Source organism: Macrobrachium nipponense, chromosome 33 (assembly GCF_015104395.2).
Source record: "Macrobrachium nipponense isolate FS-2020 chromosome 33, ASM1510439v2, whole genome shotgun sequence".
NCBI lineage: Eukaryota > Metazoa > Arthropoda > Malacostraca > Decapoda > Palaemonidae > Macrobrachium > Macrobrachium nipponense.
The window spans coordinates 44,329,485-44,344,484 of record NC_087219.1 but is presented as its reverse complement, the minus strand read 5'-3'; the positions used below and the strand labels follow the sequence as shown (position 1 = coordinate 44,344,484).

The window sequence follows — 15,000 nt, the reverse complement described above, 5'->3', positions numbered from 1 at the left end:
CATTTACTGACACACGCACACACACATAGTACATACATATACATACATACACACACACACACACACACATATATATGTACATATATATAACATATATATTATGATACATATATACATATATATATGTGTGTGTATATATAGATATATATATATATATATATATATATATATATATATATATATATTACAGTGAGGCGAGGCGATGTTCGTTCTTCATCCATCTTAAGGGGAGATGGCTTCGTTCATGATTCCTTCGAAAAGGCGATAGTTTCATTCATTAGTTATTTGAAAAATAAACCTCTTTTATCACTTACTAAGTTTCGACGGCTACAACAATATAATGGTTGCGTTTGTCATTATTGTGAAAAGATGACATTTCAACATCAATGACTTTGTCCATCATTTATTACTTGGAGGGACGATGGCTTCGTTCATCAATCACGGAAAAAGGTCACAGCCTCGTCTCTTAGCCATTTGAAACGGAAAGTGATGGCTTCGTTCATTAACCATTTACAATGGCGATGGTTAGTTCTTTAACGAAACAAAAGGGTGGCCGTTTTTATCAACGATCATCCACACAAATGACTTCTTATAATCTTGTTGATACAAATATCCTAAATAACTGGATAAGAAAGTCAGATATTGAAAACCAATGACAATGAGACCTGCGCGTTGATTAAACATCTGACTCTTTCTTCAAAGGCAGATGATGGTACGTAATCAATGCAGAGCAAAAGATAAATAAATAGTTAAATAAATAAGGCTTTGTTCACATAATCCTAAGCTGCTTATTGATTATATCATGGCTGAGTTTGTTTTATAATGGCCTCTACCGTGTAATGCTATTGTTTCCTTTTTTTATCTGTTCAAATAAAATGTACCAGCTCGCTTGTAAAAAAACTATAAACTCGTATAACAATATTAAATATTTTCTATATTTCCTCAATAAAAGCTCAATTTACTCTACCCGGATATCTGATTATTTTGCTTTATCATCTCAGTTGAATGACCAAAGTTATTTCAATGGGAATACTTCGATTTTTCAATGTCTTCCTAAATTACTAAAGAACCCTACTTTATTTTCTATCGCATTGAATAATTTCAATAAGCTTATACATCCACTTCTGTACAAAACTTGGGCAGTTCGTACGAAATCGGAATACTACAAAGTTGTAGCAGGAATTATCTCAAACGGCAAAGAAAAGGAGAATTATGAGCTTTGCAAATGCATCAGGAATCGAGTATACTAACTGAAAATGAAAAGGACATGGCTGGCCGGATCGTTCGTGAAAAAGTCTGCGGGTCTCGCCCTCCCAATTTAACTACCGTAGCACTTGCGAAGTTTTCGAAGTGCGAGATGGGTCAGTCAAGGTTGTTTTCACCTTTTCTCTACACATTTCTGCCTTTCCGTTTCTGGTTTTTCGTGCAGAGTCAGATGGGACCGGCAACCCAATGAATTTATGAAGAAACAGTCATAGAATCTTGCGGCCCAAGAATCGCTGATCTTTATTTAATCAGGCTAAACTAGGAAAAGCTACCCCAGTACTGATCGATCAGTTCAGAGATTGGGTCTTCCCCAATAGCGTCCAGCAGTAGGAGTTGACCCTGTTTCAGTTTTCCATGATGCATTTAACCTTGCTTCTTACAGGAGAGGATTTATCACTTTCCTCTTGTGAGATATATATATATATATTATAATATATATATATATATATATATATATATATATCTATATATATATGTATGTATGTATGTATGTATGTATGTATATATATATATATATAGTATATATATATATATATATATATCTATATGTATGTATGTATGATATGTGTATGTATATATATATATATATATATATATATATGTATGTAGTATGTATGTATGTATGTGTATATATATATATATATATATATATATATATATATATATATATATATATATATATATATATGGCAACTATAACTCAAAAGTACATATATGCCCCGTCAACGAATCGAAAATATGACGTTTGGTTCAATACAGAAACAGACAGTCGACTCATCCATTCTACTACCAAGAGGCATTCTGTCCCAGAAGAAGCACTTACCAGTTACAATTACTTTTGGGAATAATGTATTCCGGGCGTAAAGTGAATTAGACATTGAGGGGGGCCATACATTTACGGCGTAACACTTCCGATATGTGTGTGTATGTACATCTCTAGGTTTCTTATCTGAGTGAACGTACCCTAATACCTGATATATACAGAGAGAGAGAGAGAGAGAGAGAGAGAGAGAGAGAGAGAGAGAGAGAGAGAGAGAGAGAGTCAAAGCCATTTTAGGGTTAAGCACCGAAGAAGAACTCGACGATGATCCTCCCAGATCCAATATAAGACGAAGGGAGAACGTCTTATGGCAACCTTAAGTATGCCGTAAAGGCCGTCTCCTCACACTCCCCCCCCCCCTCCCCCCAAAACCCCAACTCTCATGCCCAGATCCATCCCTTTCCCTCTCCCCTCCCGGGGAGGAAAATAATCCCACCAGTCCCCAAGCCTTTCCCCAACTTTCCTGGGCGCACAGTATTTCATCCAGGCCAAAGGACCTCGTTTCTTCAAAGGACTTTGACCATCTAGCCCGTCCGTCACGTTCTTTAGATCTCTTTTGTTTTCGTCAATAGGCATTTTCTTTTGTTTACTTCTTCTCTCTTTCTTTCCTTTCCTCAGCTCGTTTACGGCTATTTTATCAAATTACGGGTCATTTTGAGTTTCCTTACCATAAGATATTCTGCTAGTGACAACAATAATTCTTTTTTAAGGTCAAGAAACACAAGCCCTTGAGTAATCGCCAAATGCCAAGTGGGCCGCCCAACGCTTTTCCTATCCACTGAATTCTATATTCTGTCTTTCTATCTCTTGATTCCAATTCTCAACCGATGTCTCCATTTCTAATCAACGGGAAGACTGGCTCTATTCTTCTAAAGCAACCTGGCTTTTCCAATGATACCAATGATACTGATCACTTCGCCGGGAAACTGGATTTATTCCACTCCACCCAAACTGATTGGAGCCATTTCAGACTAAAAGGATTATTTTCCCCTGCAGATGGTTCTATAACACCCATCCAGAAACCTGAACATTTAATATTTATAAGAAAATCTTTAACGAAAACTCCATTTCATTTCTATTTACCAGAGCTAATTTTCCAGACAGCGAATCTATCTGGATATTGGAAATGAGTAAATGGGTTGAACCTCTCATAGAAACGACTTGTAGCACTCTCTCTCTCTCTCTCTCTCTCTCTCTCTCTCTCTCTCTCTCTCTCTCTCTCTCTCTCTCATATTTCAGTCAACAATTCTACAGTCAGAAAACCATTAATACATTAATCAATTACCAACACACAATTTTTCTGGTCAATTCAACTTTTGAAGAATTGGGTAAAGGTAGCTGCTATAATGTTATTACATTAAAAAGAAAAATTAAAGAGAAAAGATATTTAAAAAAAAAAAGTAAAAAATGAACAGTTGGGCCATCCCTCTGTCTAATTTGCTAATTTTTGTCTCCCGAATTTTCCAGGTCTCATTAGCACTTTCATCTTGAAAATTGTTTTCGATGAACGCCCCCGCTCTGACGTCATGGAAATTAAGGCCGTTAATGAAAAAAACATTTTCCTTCCCAACTTCATTTTTTCACTTTCCCTTTTTCCTTTTTTTTTTTTTTTTTTTTTTTTTTTTTTTGGTTTGGGGTGGGAAGCCGTTCCCGGACTTCGGGAAACTATGCTTTAATGGAATTCATTAGTTAAATGAGCTTCGTTACGCAATGAAATGACTCTGCGGGATAGAAAATAAAAATGAAATTGAGTATATAAAGGGAGATGTGATAGTTTAGATAAATGGTAAAGGAAATTAGGGGACTTCTTCTTCTTCTTCTTCTTCTTCTTCTTCTTCTTCTTCTTCTTAAACTTCCTTCGGGGGTCAATGCTTGCGATAACCTCATTTAAAACTTTTGGCAGATATCCTGTAAACAAGCTTTATTTTTCCTTAAAGGGAGTAGTTTATTAGAATAAAAAAAAATAATTTCCTTTCATCTTTTAATTGATGCACCAACAATGAATAACTTAGGCGAAAGAATAAAACAAAAAAAGGTTTCAAACACCTGCACTAAAGGCTTATCAGCATCTCATCGAACGCCCCCCATCACCCCCTAAAAGTGCACCAATCACCTAAATCTCTCTCTCTCTCTCTCTCTCTCTCTCTCTCTCTCTTCTTAAGAATTAAGGCATTTCCCTTCGCAGCAGCTTTTATAGATCATCTAGCCAGAACTTTTTCCATCGCCCCTTCTCCTCCATCCTCCCTAGACATCCGAAATATACACCAATATCATATAACTTTCTTACCCTTCATTCTCTCCACGTGACCAGACTACTCACAGAAGCTCTGCTTCGTTAACCCTTGAGCCTCATTTGTGTCTTATCTACAAAACTTATCCCTGATAAGGGAAGGTCTGAAGGAAGGCAAAAGCGAAAAAGTAGATCGATGATATTAGGAGGAAAAAAAAAAAAAAAGAGACAAGGGGCCGAAGGAAAAGCTCAATATAGTGTAGGTGGGAAAAAAGAGCGAGTGGAATTGTTGTGATAGTGAAATGAAATTGTACAATATGGGCTTTACATCGATTATGGTGAGAAAAGAGAATAAGCACAACATAACACATAACTCTTAGACACAACGTAATAGACACAAACCCATATGGAGCTTGGTGTGAGGGTAGAGCAATAAATAAATAAATAAATAAAATAAAAAATAATTAAATAAATAAATAAATAAATTGAGGATAGAATTTTGGTAGAACGTAAATAGCAAGTAAAAGTTTCATGGAAGAGAGATGAAATGCGTATAGCAAAAACAAATCCACCAATGGAAACCGACGTTACAAAACAAAATGTCAACTGAATGCAATCACTCACTGCACCATATGAATGATCAAAAAAGTTTTAAAAACCATAAGTTGAACAACTATTCTGTCTGTTATGATGATAATGTGTAATGTAAATGGCAATAAGAATGATAGGATTAGGGAAAGGTAACACGCTAGGTGTTTTAGCAAAGTGGAGTGGTGAAATACATGCACCTACAAAAGCTAAAATTTCCTCGTCGAACAGTTGTTTCACTTTCGGAAAATAATTATCATATATCCTGATGAAAGGCTCTAAAGAATCAGTGACCTTTAATTACATACTAGTTTCTGAGATCTAGGAAGAGGGGCTAAAGTTTTGGCCGTTACATGACACGTGACCTTGACAAAACTAGGTCACAGCAAACAAACGTGAGGACGGGGGTGCTGAGATAATCCGTATTTCCCCCCCTCCCCCTCCCATTAAAATACTTTAATATGAATCTTCCTGACAAATTGGTCATCATCATCATCATCATCATCATCATCTCATCATCATTCATCATCCATCATCATCATCATAATAATAATATATAATTAAAATAATAAATTTGTTAAAAATCCACAATTTGTTTTCACAAGACTTTGAATTTCTTAATAATAATAATAATAATAAAATAATAATAATAATAATAATAATAATAATAATAATAATAAAAATTAATAAAGTGGACTTAACAGTGGACTTAATATAAAATTGAATATATAATTCATGGTGATTTGGCAAAAAAAAAAAAAAAAAAAAAAAAAAAAAAAAAATACCGCAAATAAAAATATTGTCTTAAACGAACCTGAGAAAAATCTCTAAATATAAATCTCGCTGATTTTGGCCCACGCACAAAAAAAAATGTCTTGAAACGACCGACAGAGAAAAAAAATAAGTCTAATCAGGTAAAGGGAGGGAAAAAATTGGTGATTTTCGACGAAAGAGGAAACAAAAGATCAATCCGGATGATAATGAATCGTTAGAGGAACTCCCTGTGGGGCCTTCCATCCCCCCTTAAACTTCGGTCTCCACCAACTCCTCCCCCTCCAACTCCCCACTCCCCCAGCGGCTCCCCAATCCCTAACACAATTACTGGGACGCGCACGAAATAAAGAAAGAGAATAGCATCCGAGGCATGTGTGGGCAGCCAATGACGTCACGGCGACATCACGTGATCGCTTGAAAGCAAATGTTAGAGGTTACGGAAAAATTTTATCTTTAGTCTCTTCGTTGTTACGAAATCAGGCGTCCACTGTCCAGGAGCGATTAAACAACCTTTAAAATATGTTAGTGTGGTATTAATGAGTTTACTCTTCTTACTTTCCCGGACAATACTATGAATGAGTTTTATTTTTCTAAACTCTCCTGGATGGAGAAATATGAAATGGCATAACAGGGTTATATTTTCACTTCACCTAAATTTTGTATTTCACTTCACCTAAATTTTGTGTAAACATTGGGACAAGTCCAATTATTAGTTTAGTCTGCAAAACACGGAGAGGTGAAAATGAAAGGGGATGAGATACGGTTTGGAGGCCTGACTCCGATTGAAGCTTATGTTTTACCGAAAGATGGATGCGATTTAACGAGAAGAAACCGGAAACTATTAACACAGGAATACCTACCTGAATCAAGTAACAATTTCCAAGAATAATATTCTTCCAGAACAGAACAGGGAGTATAATAGGCATTCCCTTTGGAAAAAAAAAAAAAACGATCGCTTCCTGAAACATCACACCTCCCCGTCGAAGAGTAATTACAGGAACCATTCTGAAAGGAGAGATCATTTAATGATCCCAGGAATTCATACACAATGAAACTAAGGATAAGGGAACATTGCATGCAAACGATTCTTCAAATCCTTTTCAGGAATCCGGAATCATCAGACGATTTCCAAACGGACTCATGTCCCGGCGAAGGTTCATAACATAGACAAAGAACAATGACTGGTTAAGAAAAATACCCTTTTAAAGGATATAATTGTCTTTGGTATCATTGCTATCAGTTAGTCAAGTCAGCTGTTTGCGAGTTGAATTGTTACGTAATATCTTCCTTGAGTTTCAACTTATTACTTCCGCTAAGTTGATTATGATTTCAAGTTCTGTTTGCTTGTTTTTTCTTTGTTTTGTCCGTTTCTTAGTCAGCTTCTTTGCCTGTCTGTTAGCAGGATTAAGGAAAAATGTTTTGGGCGGATTTTCGCCAACAAAATCTTACCACTGATTGGTCCTATGACTGGAAGAAAATGATCTGATGCCGGGAAAGAAAAGGCACCAAGAGGTATAGATTAGCAAACCTTGGCGGGGATTTGCGGTCGCCAGCCGCTCTGGTTTTCTTTGTGATCATCCACATACGTCTCAGATCAAAGTTAGGCTAGGTAACAGTTTAATTTTAGATAGGGCAACCGATGGGAATGGCAAACCAATATCTTATTCAGCCTAGGCCTAAAGATAGTTAAACAGAATCAAAAGAAGATACTGGAATTGATCTTGGAAAAAAAGATCAAGTTATAAGAATTGTGGAAATCAAAAGCAGGTAGTGAGTTCCAAATCTTGGCAGAAGGAGAGAAAGCCAATTACCGAACCGAGCAGTATTAGCTCCATTTTTTAATTCGAACGTATATAATTTCTTCCGTGTCCTGGGAATCATTATTTTTTTTTTTTTTTTTCAGTAAGGCCAGCAGTTTCAGGATGTTTAAAACCGAATTTATTTCTTGGTACTTCGCTTATCTTTTAAAAGCTCAGAGCGCTTCGTGCAAACCCAAACAAAAATAACAACAAACATCCAATCCCTAAAAAGTTTGAATCCTTTTTTTCTAGCACTTGAATCTTTTTACCAAATCCATCAATCAGCGAACTATAAATAAAATCACTGGTGGATTTTTCATGATGAACTTTTTATATATTTTGCGTCAGTGATGACGTCAGACCCCAGTAACATTCTCTCTCTCTCTCTCTCTCTCTCTCTCTCTCTCTCTCTCTCTCCTCTCTCTCTCTCTCATAAAGATTCGGGAAGCGTGAGATTCCGTGAAAGACTTAGTTGGATGACGTAAAACTTGATAAGACAAATTTACCGATTTTGATATGCAGCTTCAGTGCAGTCCAAGCGACCACTTTAAAAGTATAAGGGTTTATGAGGTAAAGGGAATTTTTCCATAATTCTTAATTTTGGCAGACCAAGAAGAGCAAGCCTGAGCGAGAAAAAAACCCTGTACAAATAAAATACCCACCCCTTGAAATAGACAGGTTATATGGCATGGGAGTGAAGACTGGCTGACTTTCCAACTGACTACATAAACCGCAAAAGAAAGAAAAAAACATTCAAAAGATTTAGCATGGTATCGTCTCTGGACACACTAGATGGAACACCAACTATGAAAATATATCAAAATCTTTTTTGTTCTCTGATACCATGCTTTGGAATTCTCTTCGTGTTTCCGTGTTCCTTCAAGTCTTTATAACCGTCCTCCCTGTGGAGGTAAGATATTAATTATCAGTCCCACTCACTTCTCCTGGCCTTTAATCGGTCAGGCCCACATGTCTCGACGTACAGAAAAAAAGATATAATAATAATAATAATAATAATAATAATAATCATAATAATAATAATAATAATAATAATAATAATAATAATAAGACGTGTGAAGATTCAAGATGGGCATTGTAGGATGCCCATTCCGCAGGTCTCGACATCTAGAAAAATATGATTACATAAAAAAATAATCGAAATAATATAACAATAATAATAATTAAAAAAGGGGAGTCGTGTATGGCTGTTGTCCCTACCGAGCGTGTATACAAAAGCAAATCAGATCAATACTGCCGCCTGTTTTTAAAGATGCCTGTCCAGTACCGAAACATCGAGGAGCCAGTTTAACTTTAAAACAAAAACCCCCGCCGTCATGCAACACTGCTGACTCTTATCCCACCAAAACACCCACCCCTCCAACCTTCCCCTCCCCCCGCGCCCTCACCCGACTCACTGAGGAAAGAAGGGCGGGGGAGGAGGAAAGGTAGAGGAGGTCCCGGGCAGTCACTACTCCCCCTTACACCTCGCCACACTGAGAAAAGGAGGAGGACCCAGTCATTCCCCTGCACTACGCCACTGCCTTACCCGACACCTCCTCCTCCTCCTCACCTCAACCCCCTACCTTCTCTCCCATTTCGCATACGGATGCAAGCAGTGACGTACGTGTTTCCTCCTTCCCCTCCTCACCCAATACCCCACTCCCCCCAAAAAAGTTAGAGAGAGATCCATATTTCGGCAGCTTCTGGCTTATCATGGTCCTTCGTCTCCTCTTCAGCTCTTTTTTTTTTCTTTAAGTTTGCCCTCTTCAACAACGAAAACGGATTCAAATGAAAATGGCTTTACACTGGGCGGTATGCAAAACAGAATGCACAGTAATTGTATGCAAGTATAAACATGCATACTAACACACAAACACGCGCGCGCTACGCACACACACACACAATATATATAATATATACATAAAGCTATATTAATACATAAATTATTATCTATTCATATAAACTGTCATCATTAGATATATGAATGCTTGTACATAGACATTCTTACGCCCGTATACTTTTTTTGTGTGTGCATATATCCGTTTTTAATATAGCAAGATGTACTCAAATACATATATTCTCAAACTCTCTCTCTAATATTATATTATATTAATAATAATCCGTAAGACCAAAAACATTAAATATGATATTGATACTTCACGAAGAATACCACCTTTCATTCATATTAATAACATTATAGTTGATAATAAATAAATGTTATCTTTGTTGTATAAGAACACCCGCGGAAATTACGAATAATTATACATTTAACTATGTACACTATATAAAATATACATATAAATTATATATATTATATACGATATATATATTACATATACATTACATACATATATATATATATATATATATATATATATATTATAGTAGTATGTATAATATACATATATATACTATACATATATATATATAGTATGTATATATAATATATATATATACATATATATATATATATATATATATATATATATATAATAAACATAAGCGGACTCGTAAAACAACCTTTAACAATATTTGTAAGAAATTACCATCTGTGATAGAATAATAATTATGAATATTTTGAACGTGTACCATAGTGCCAAATAATAGTTACGCAAAGTCTAGAATGAAAAGTTTATTACAGGATTAGAAACTAACATTAACTGTAAATAAGTGAAAACGAAGATGAGTGACTGAATACGAAAAAAGAGCCGACATTATCGAACGCCTGCCTCCCGACCGTCAGATGAAAACAATGCAAGACAAATCCGAAGGCGCCAGAGATGAATCCCGATCGCTCGTCCGAAGGCACCTCCTCTCCTTTTCTTTCTTTCTCTCCTGAGACGGCAGTCTTGAGCAAGCGGTTACCAATGCATTGCCAGGTGGAATCGGTCTTACCAGCGTCGTCTTTTGTTTGGATTCTCTTGTTTTACGATCCCGGTTCTCCAGAATGGCTTGCACGCTCCTCAGGATCGTCCAGGCGGCGGTGAATCTGAGGCGTCGCTTCGAATGCGCCATCCAGTCGTCGTTCGAATCCGTGGAGAGTGGCGAGGTCTTGGACGACCACGCGCATCTGGGCGACACTGAGGACAACGGCGAAGACGTCTCCGCCAAGGAGGAAGATGTGAGCACCAGTGAACATCTCTCGCAGAATTTCCAGCTCTCGTTCGCCGACGACGACAACGACGACGAAGACGACGGCAACGACAGCCAGCAGGGCGACAATACTGGCGACAACTCCACCGAGCAAAATACCGAGCCTCCAGGCGACGGAGCCCAAACGAGCAGCAAAATGACGTTCATTCATTCAGATGACCAGAAGGATTCCGAGGATAAAGAAAACGGCGCCTACCGAGACGCCAAGACTTCCAGCTCCATTGAGATACTGGAAGAAAACGTTTACGCCACCGAGGATGTGGAGAGCGGAGATGAACTGGATAGTCCCACCGCTGAAAACGAAACCGTTGTGGAAGACGGTGTCACAGAAAACGTAAACTCAAACGAAAACGAGAGCACAACAGAAAACGTACAAACGACAGAACACCAGTCTGCAGTAGAATCCACAGAAAGTGGGACTGCAGAGCCAACTAAAGAAAACATCGAGACAATCACCGTTCCTAAAGTGCCGATTGTTCAGGTGAATGAAATAAGTGGCTCGGACAGAAGTAGCTCCGAGAGAAGCACAACCGACAGTGACACCGACAGTCGTTGCAGCATCAAGTCTGTCAGACTACGTTATGCGGAAGCCGTGTCCCCTTCGAGTGGCTGCAAGCCTCCGAAGATAATAAAAAGCGAAGCTTCCCTAGACACCTCCGAGGGAGAGCCGGAGACCGACCAACAGTGGATCCTGTTGGTGAAGGAGTCGGGTCATCAGCTGGTCAAAGAGAGTGAGAAGGAAAACAGCAACAGTGAGAGCGAAGTCGACAAGAAAGAGTTCCTCGCTTACGCAGACTGGTTGCTCAAAGGTGGAGACAGTGAGGGGGCAGAGACCAGTTCCTCCGACGAACAGGACCCCCTCTACAGCCCTTCCGCGTACGAGGGTGCCACGGGGGAAGAGGACATTGACATCGACGAGGACAGTGAGATATACCTCGAAGACGATGACGACGAGGAGGTTGAATACGACGACGACGAAATGATCGTCGAGGAATCTTTCGACGAGTCGTTCGTGGACGACGGTTTCGTCAGTCTCGATATTGACGAATTTGACGATGACGTCATCATAGAGGAAAACGAGTCTGACCTCGAGAAGGAAAGGCTCGAGGAGGAGTTACTCGAGGAGATGAGGAAATCCTTCGAGGAAGGGTAAGTTAGCTGTCTCTGTCAAGTACTGTTTTGACTTGAAATACCTTGACTTAGCTGTCTAGACATTCAGTACTACAATAACACGAAAGTATAAGGTAAGCAATGACGTTCACCTCGTATTCTTCACCTGCAGAGAGGCGGGGGAGGGCTTGCTAGACACTTAATATATTAGGCAAACCACCAAGGATGTTATTATGAATAAGGTGGTACACGTATAGATTAAGTTCTGAGTCATATTAACTTGACTCATTTTGGTTTTTCCCTAAACATGGTAAGTATGTAAAATTGGTCATGACAGTTAAAATTTTACTTTTATTACTGTTAAAATAATCAATAATCAATTATTTTGTTAAAATCATAAATTTCAAACTGCATTCATAATGAGAGTAAAGATGTAGTTTCTTGTGCTTAATTATTTTCCTTTTTATTTTGGTAATAACCTTCTATTTCGTTAAACGTCCATTTCGCACTATTTCGAGAAAACAGCCCAAGTATTTTTGACATATTGCCGGTATCGACTTTTTTGTAGTGATAGATATTTTATTTTGTTACCATATATATGTTTCTCTCTCTCTCTCTCTCTCTTCTCTCTCTCTCTCTCTCTCTCTTAAATGAGCGTAAGAATGCAGGCACATCATTAATTTTTATTTTATTTCTTTAATTTACAGGCCCGGTCGAGCAGAGGCCCAGGAGCACAGAAAACTCAGCCGCCAATACAGTCCCGCGATTTACCTGGCTGACCCTTTGCCTGGTAAGTACTACATCTCAGACACATTAATGGACATAAAAAAACATGGATATCAAAAAGGAACTCTCTCTCTCTCTCTCTCTCTCTCTCTCTCTCTCTCTCTCTCTCTCTCTCGTCTGCATTATTCTTTGTGTGACTAATACGATAACCACATAGGCCATTTTTCATAAATTTTTCCAAAAGTTTTGATCATTCTTATTCGTTTTCAGGAGCATGCCCTATTGGCTGCTGCATTTTTGTTAGGGAAAAATTAATAACTTGGTCTTGATAATTTGCCATGTTCTATATCTTCCTAAATATGTACAGTAATGTCTCATCAATTAAATGCATAGGACGAATCTAGAATACGCCTGGGTAGTTATGCTTAGGTCCCCCATGTAAACTTACGTTTTCTTTGTAAATTGTGGCTTACGTTGATTTTCTTTACAAATCACAAGTTACATGGGTAAACAAAACTAATTAACCATTAGAATGATCTATTTTATAAATTGAGTATCGAGCACATACAAAGCCATGGAAGTGCAATGCTTGTAAAAACTTCTTCGACACATGCCATATGTAACTTGTAATCATGTCAACATCTTATGTAAAATAAAGTTAAAAGTTGTTCTGGGGTAGGTTGGGGGTGGGGGCTGGCTCGATTTATTTAATTTAAGTTTTATTATTCATAAAACAAACTAATAATAAATGTCTTCAAAAAAAAATTCCTGGACTACAATTATAGACTCTATTTGTTGCTTCACTTAACATCTCTCATTTTCACGATTTTATTTTGGTAACTGTTTCTATTTGCTCTAAAGAAGCCATTGGTTTAGCGCCTTTGGTTGGGGTGGTGGTTGAGCAAGAAGGGGAAAGGGGGGGGGGGGGGGGGGGTGGGGGGTGGGGGGGGGGGGGGAGGGGGGCTTAGCGGATCTAAGTATAGCCAAGGAAGTGTATAAGGACCAGTTGTAGGAGATGACGATGAGGAAAAGAGCAAAACTGAACCATTCGAAATCCTGTGATTTTATTTCCACGACCACTCAGCATCAAAGATAAAACTGAAAAAAAAAAAGTAAAAAATGCATAGAAGACTCTTCGGCGAAATAGAGGTTTCTGTACAGCGTGTAAACCTGTGTGGAACTCTCAGCCACGGCCCAGTAAACTTTCAGCCACGACTCAGTGGTGGCCTGTGTTGTTGGCATCTATAGCGGTGCCAAACTCTCTGTACAGCATATAAAGCTCTATAAAACTCTCAGTCACGATCATGGCTAATATTAACCTTAACTAAAACAAAAACTGATGAGTCTTGAGGACTGTAATCTGGTATGTGTGATGATTGGTGGATGGATGATCAACATATCAATTTGCAGCCCTCTATCCTCAGCATTTTTTAAGGTCTGGGGACGGACGGACAGACAAAAATCCATCTCAATAGTTTTCTTTTACAGAAAACTAAAAGAAACCAGAATTCAGATTGGGATCAACCGACGTTTCTAAGTTCTGAAATAAGTGAAATGTTGGAGATAACGACATCATGACATTTCAAAGGTACAAAATGCAAAATCTGGATACTTACTACTTTTGAATAAATCAATAAACATCAATATGATGAAGTTTCATAATAATAATAATAATAATAATAATAATAATAATAATAAAAATAATAATAATAATAATAATAATAATAATAATAAAAAATCAGCTAAAGAGACATACAACCTGGATGTCCATTTCTAATGTGAAACAGCACGCTCTATATATCGATTACCATAAAAAATACTCAATAATAATTACAATGGTTTTCCTACTGATATTATCGTATTCAAAAGAGGCAAATGATCATAAGAAACAAGCATAAAACCATTTTCACGAAAAAAAAGTTTCCTTAAAATGAATGCATCGTGGCAGAAAATTGAAACAGTAAGAGCAAAACTGTAAATTAATTACAAGCAATAAGTAATTATATCCAGAAGGATTACAGTACCAAATGAATACGCATAACGTATATATATTAATGTTATTGTAAAAACTCAGGCAGGAGACCGAAGGCTCCGTAGTCATAAAGTATATTTGGTAAAAGAAAACTTCGAAAAAAAGTTCCACCTAAAGAAAACATTCCTCGTGTGACAGAGAACAGACAACAGACTTCCAAGCTGGTATTGCCAATTGGCTGATTTGAAAACCATGTGCATCCTTGCCAGATGCTGACAAATCAAATTCAACCCCAAAATTCAATCTATTTTTTTCATTTTGGTTTGTGCAATAATGTTACTTTGGGAGCCATCTCTCCGCTAATTTTTCCAGTGGCTGTCCTGGTGATTCTCTGGTTAATGTTTGAGTGTGGTGATTAAGATCATTTCGTCTCATCCGAAATACACGAGTCAATTTTGAAGCACAATTCAGACGATGATCTCAGAAGCACGATTGAGCAAATTAATAATCAAACTGAAAAAACACATTATCGTAATATGTCCTGTCACAACAGAAGGGTGAA

At 37.6% G+C, this 15,000-nt stretch overlaps 1 protein-coding gene across 4 annotated transcripts in view; it reads left to right on the top strand.

Annotated features, from left to right (window-relative positions):
• Nucleotides 1-15,000, top strand: part of LOC135203138 (uncharacterized) — a 185,407-nt gene that overhangs the window by 85,211 nt on the left and 85,196 nt on the right. For all 4 annotated transcript variants that reach the window (XM_064232804.1, XM_064232805.1, XM_064232802.1 and 1 more), the window contains exons 2-3: nt 10,119-11,779; nt 12,448-12,530. In XM_064232804.1, the coding sequence (XP_064088874.1) occupies nt 10,425-11,779; nt 12,448-12,530 (1,438 nt within the window). In that variant the 5' untranslated portion in view covers nt 10,119-10,424. The remainder of the gene's footprint in view (nt 1-10,118; nt 11,780-12,447; nt 12,531-15,000) is intronic.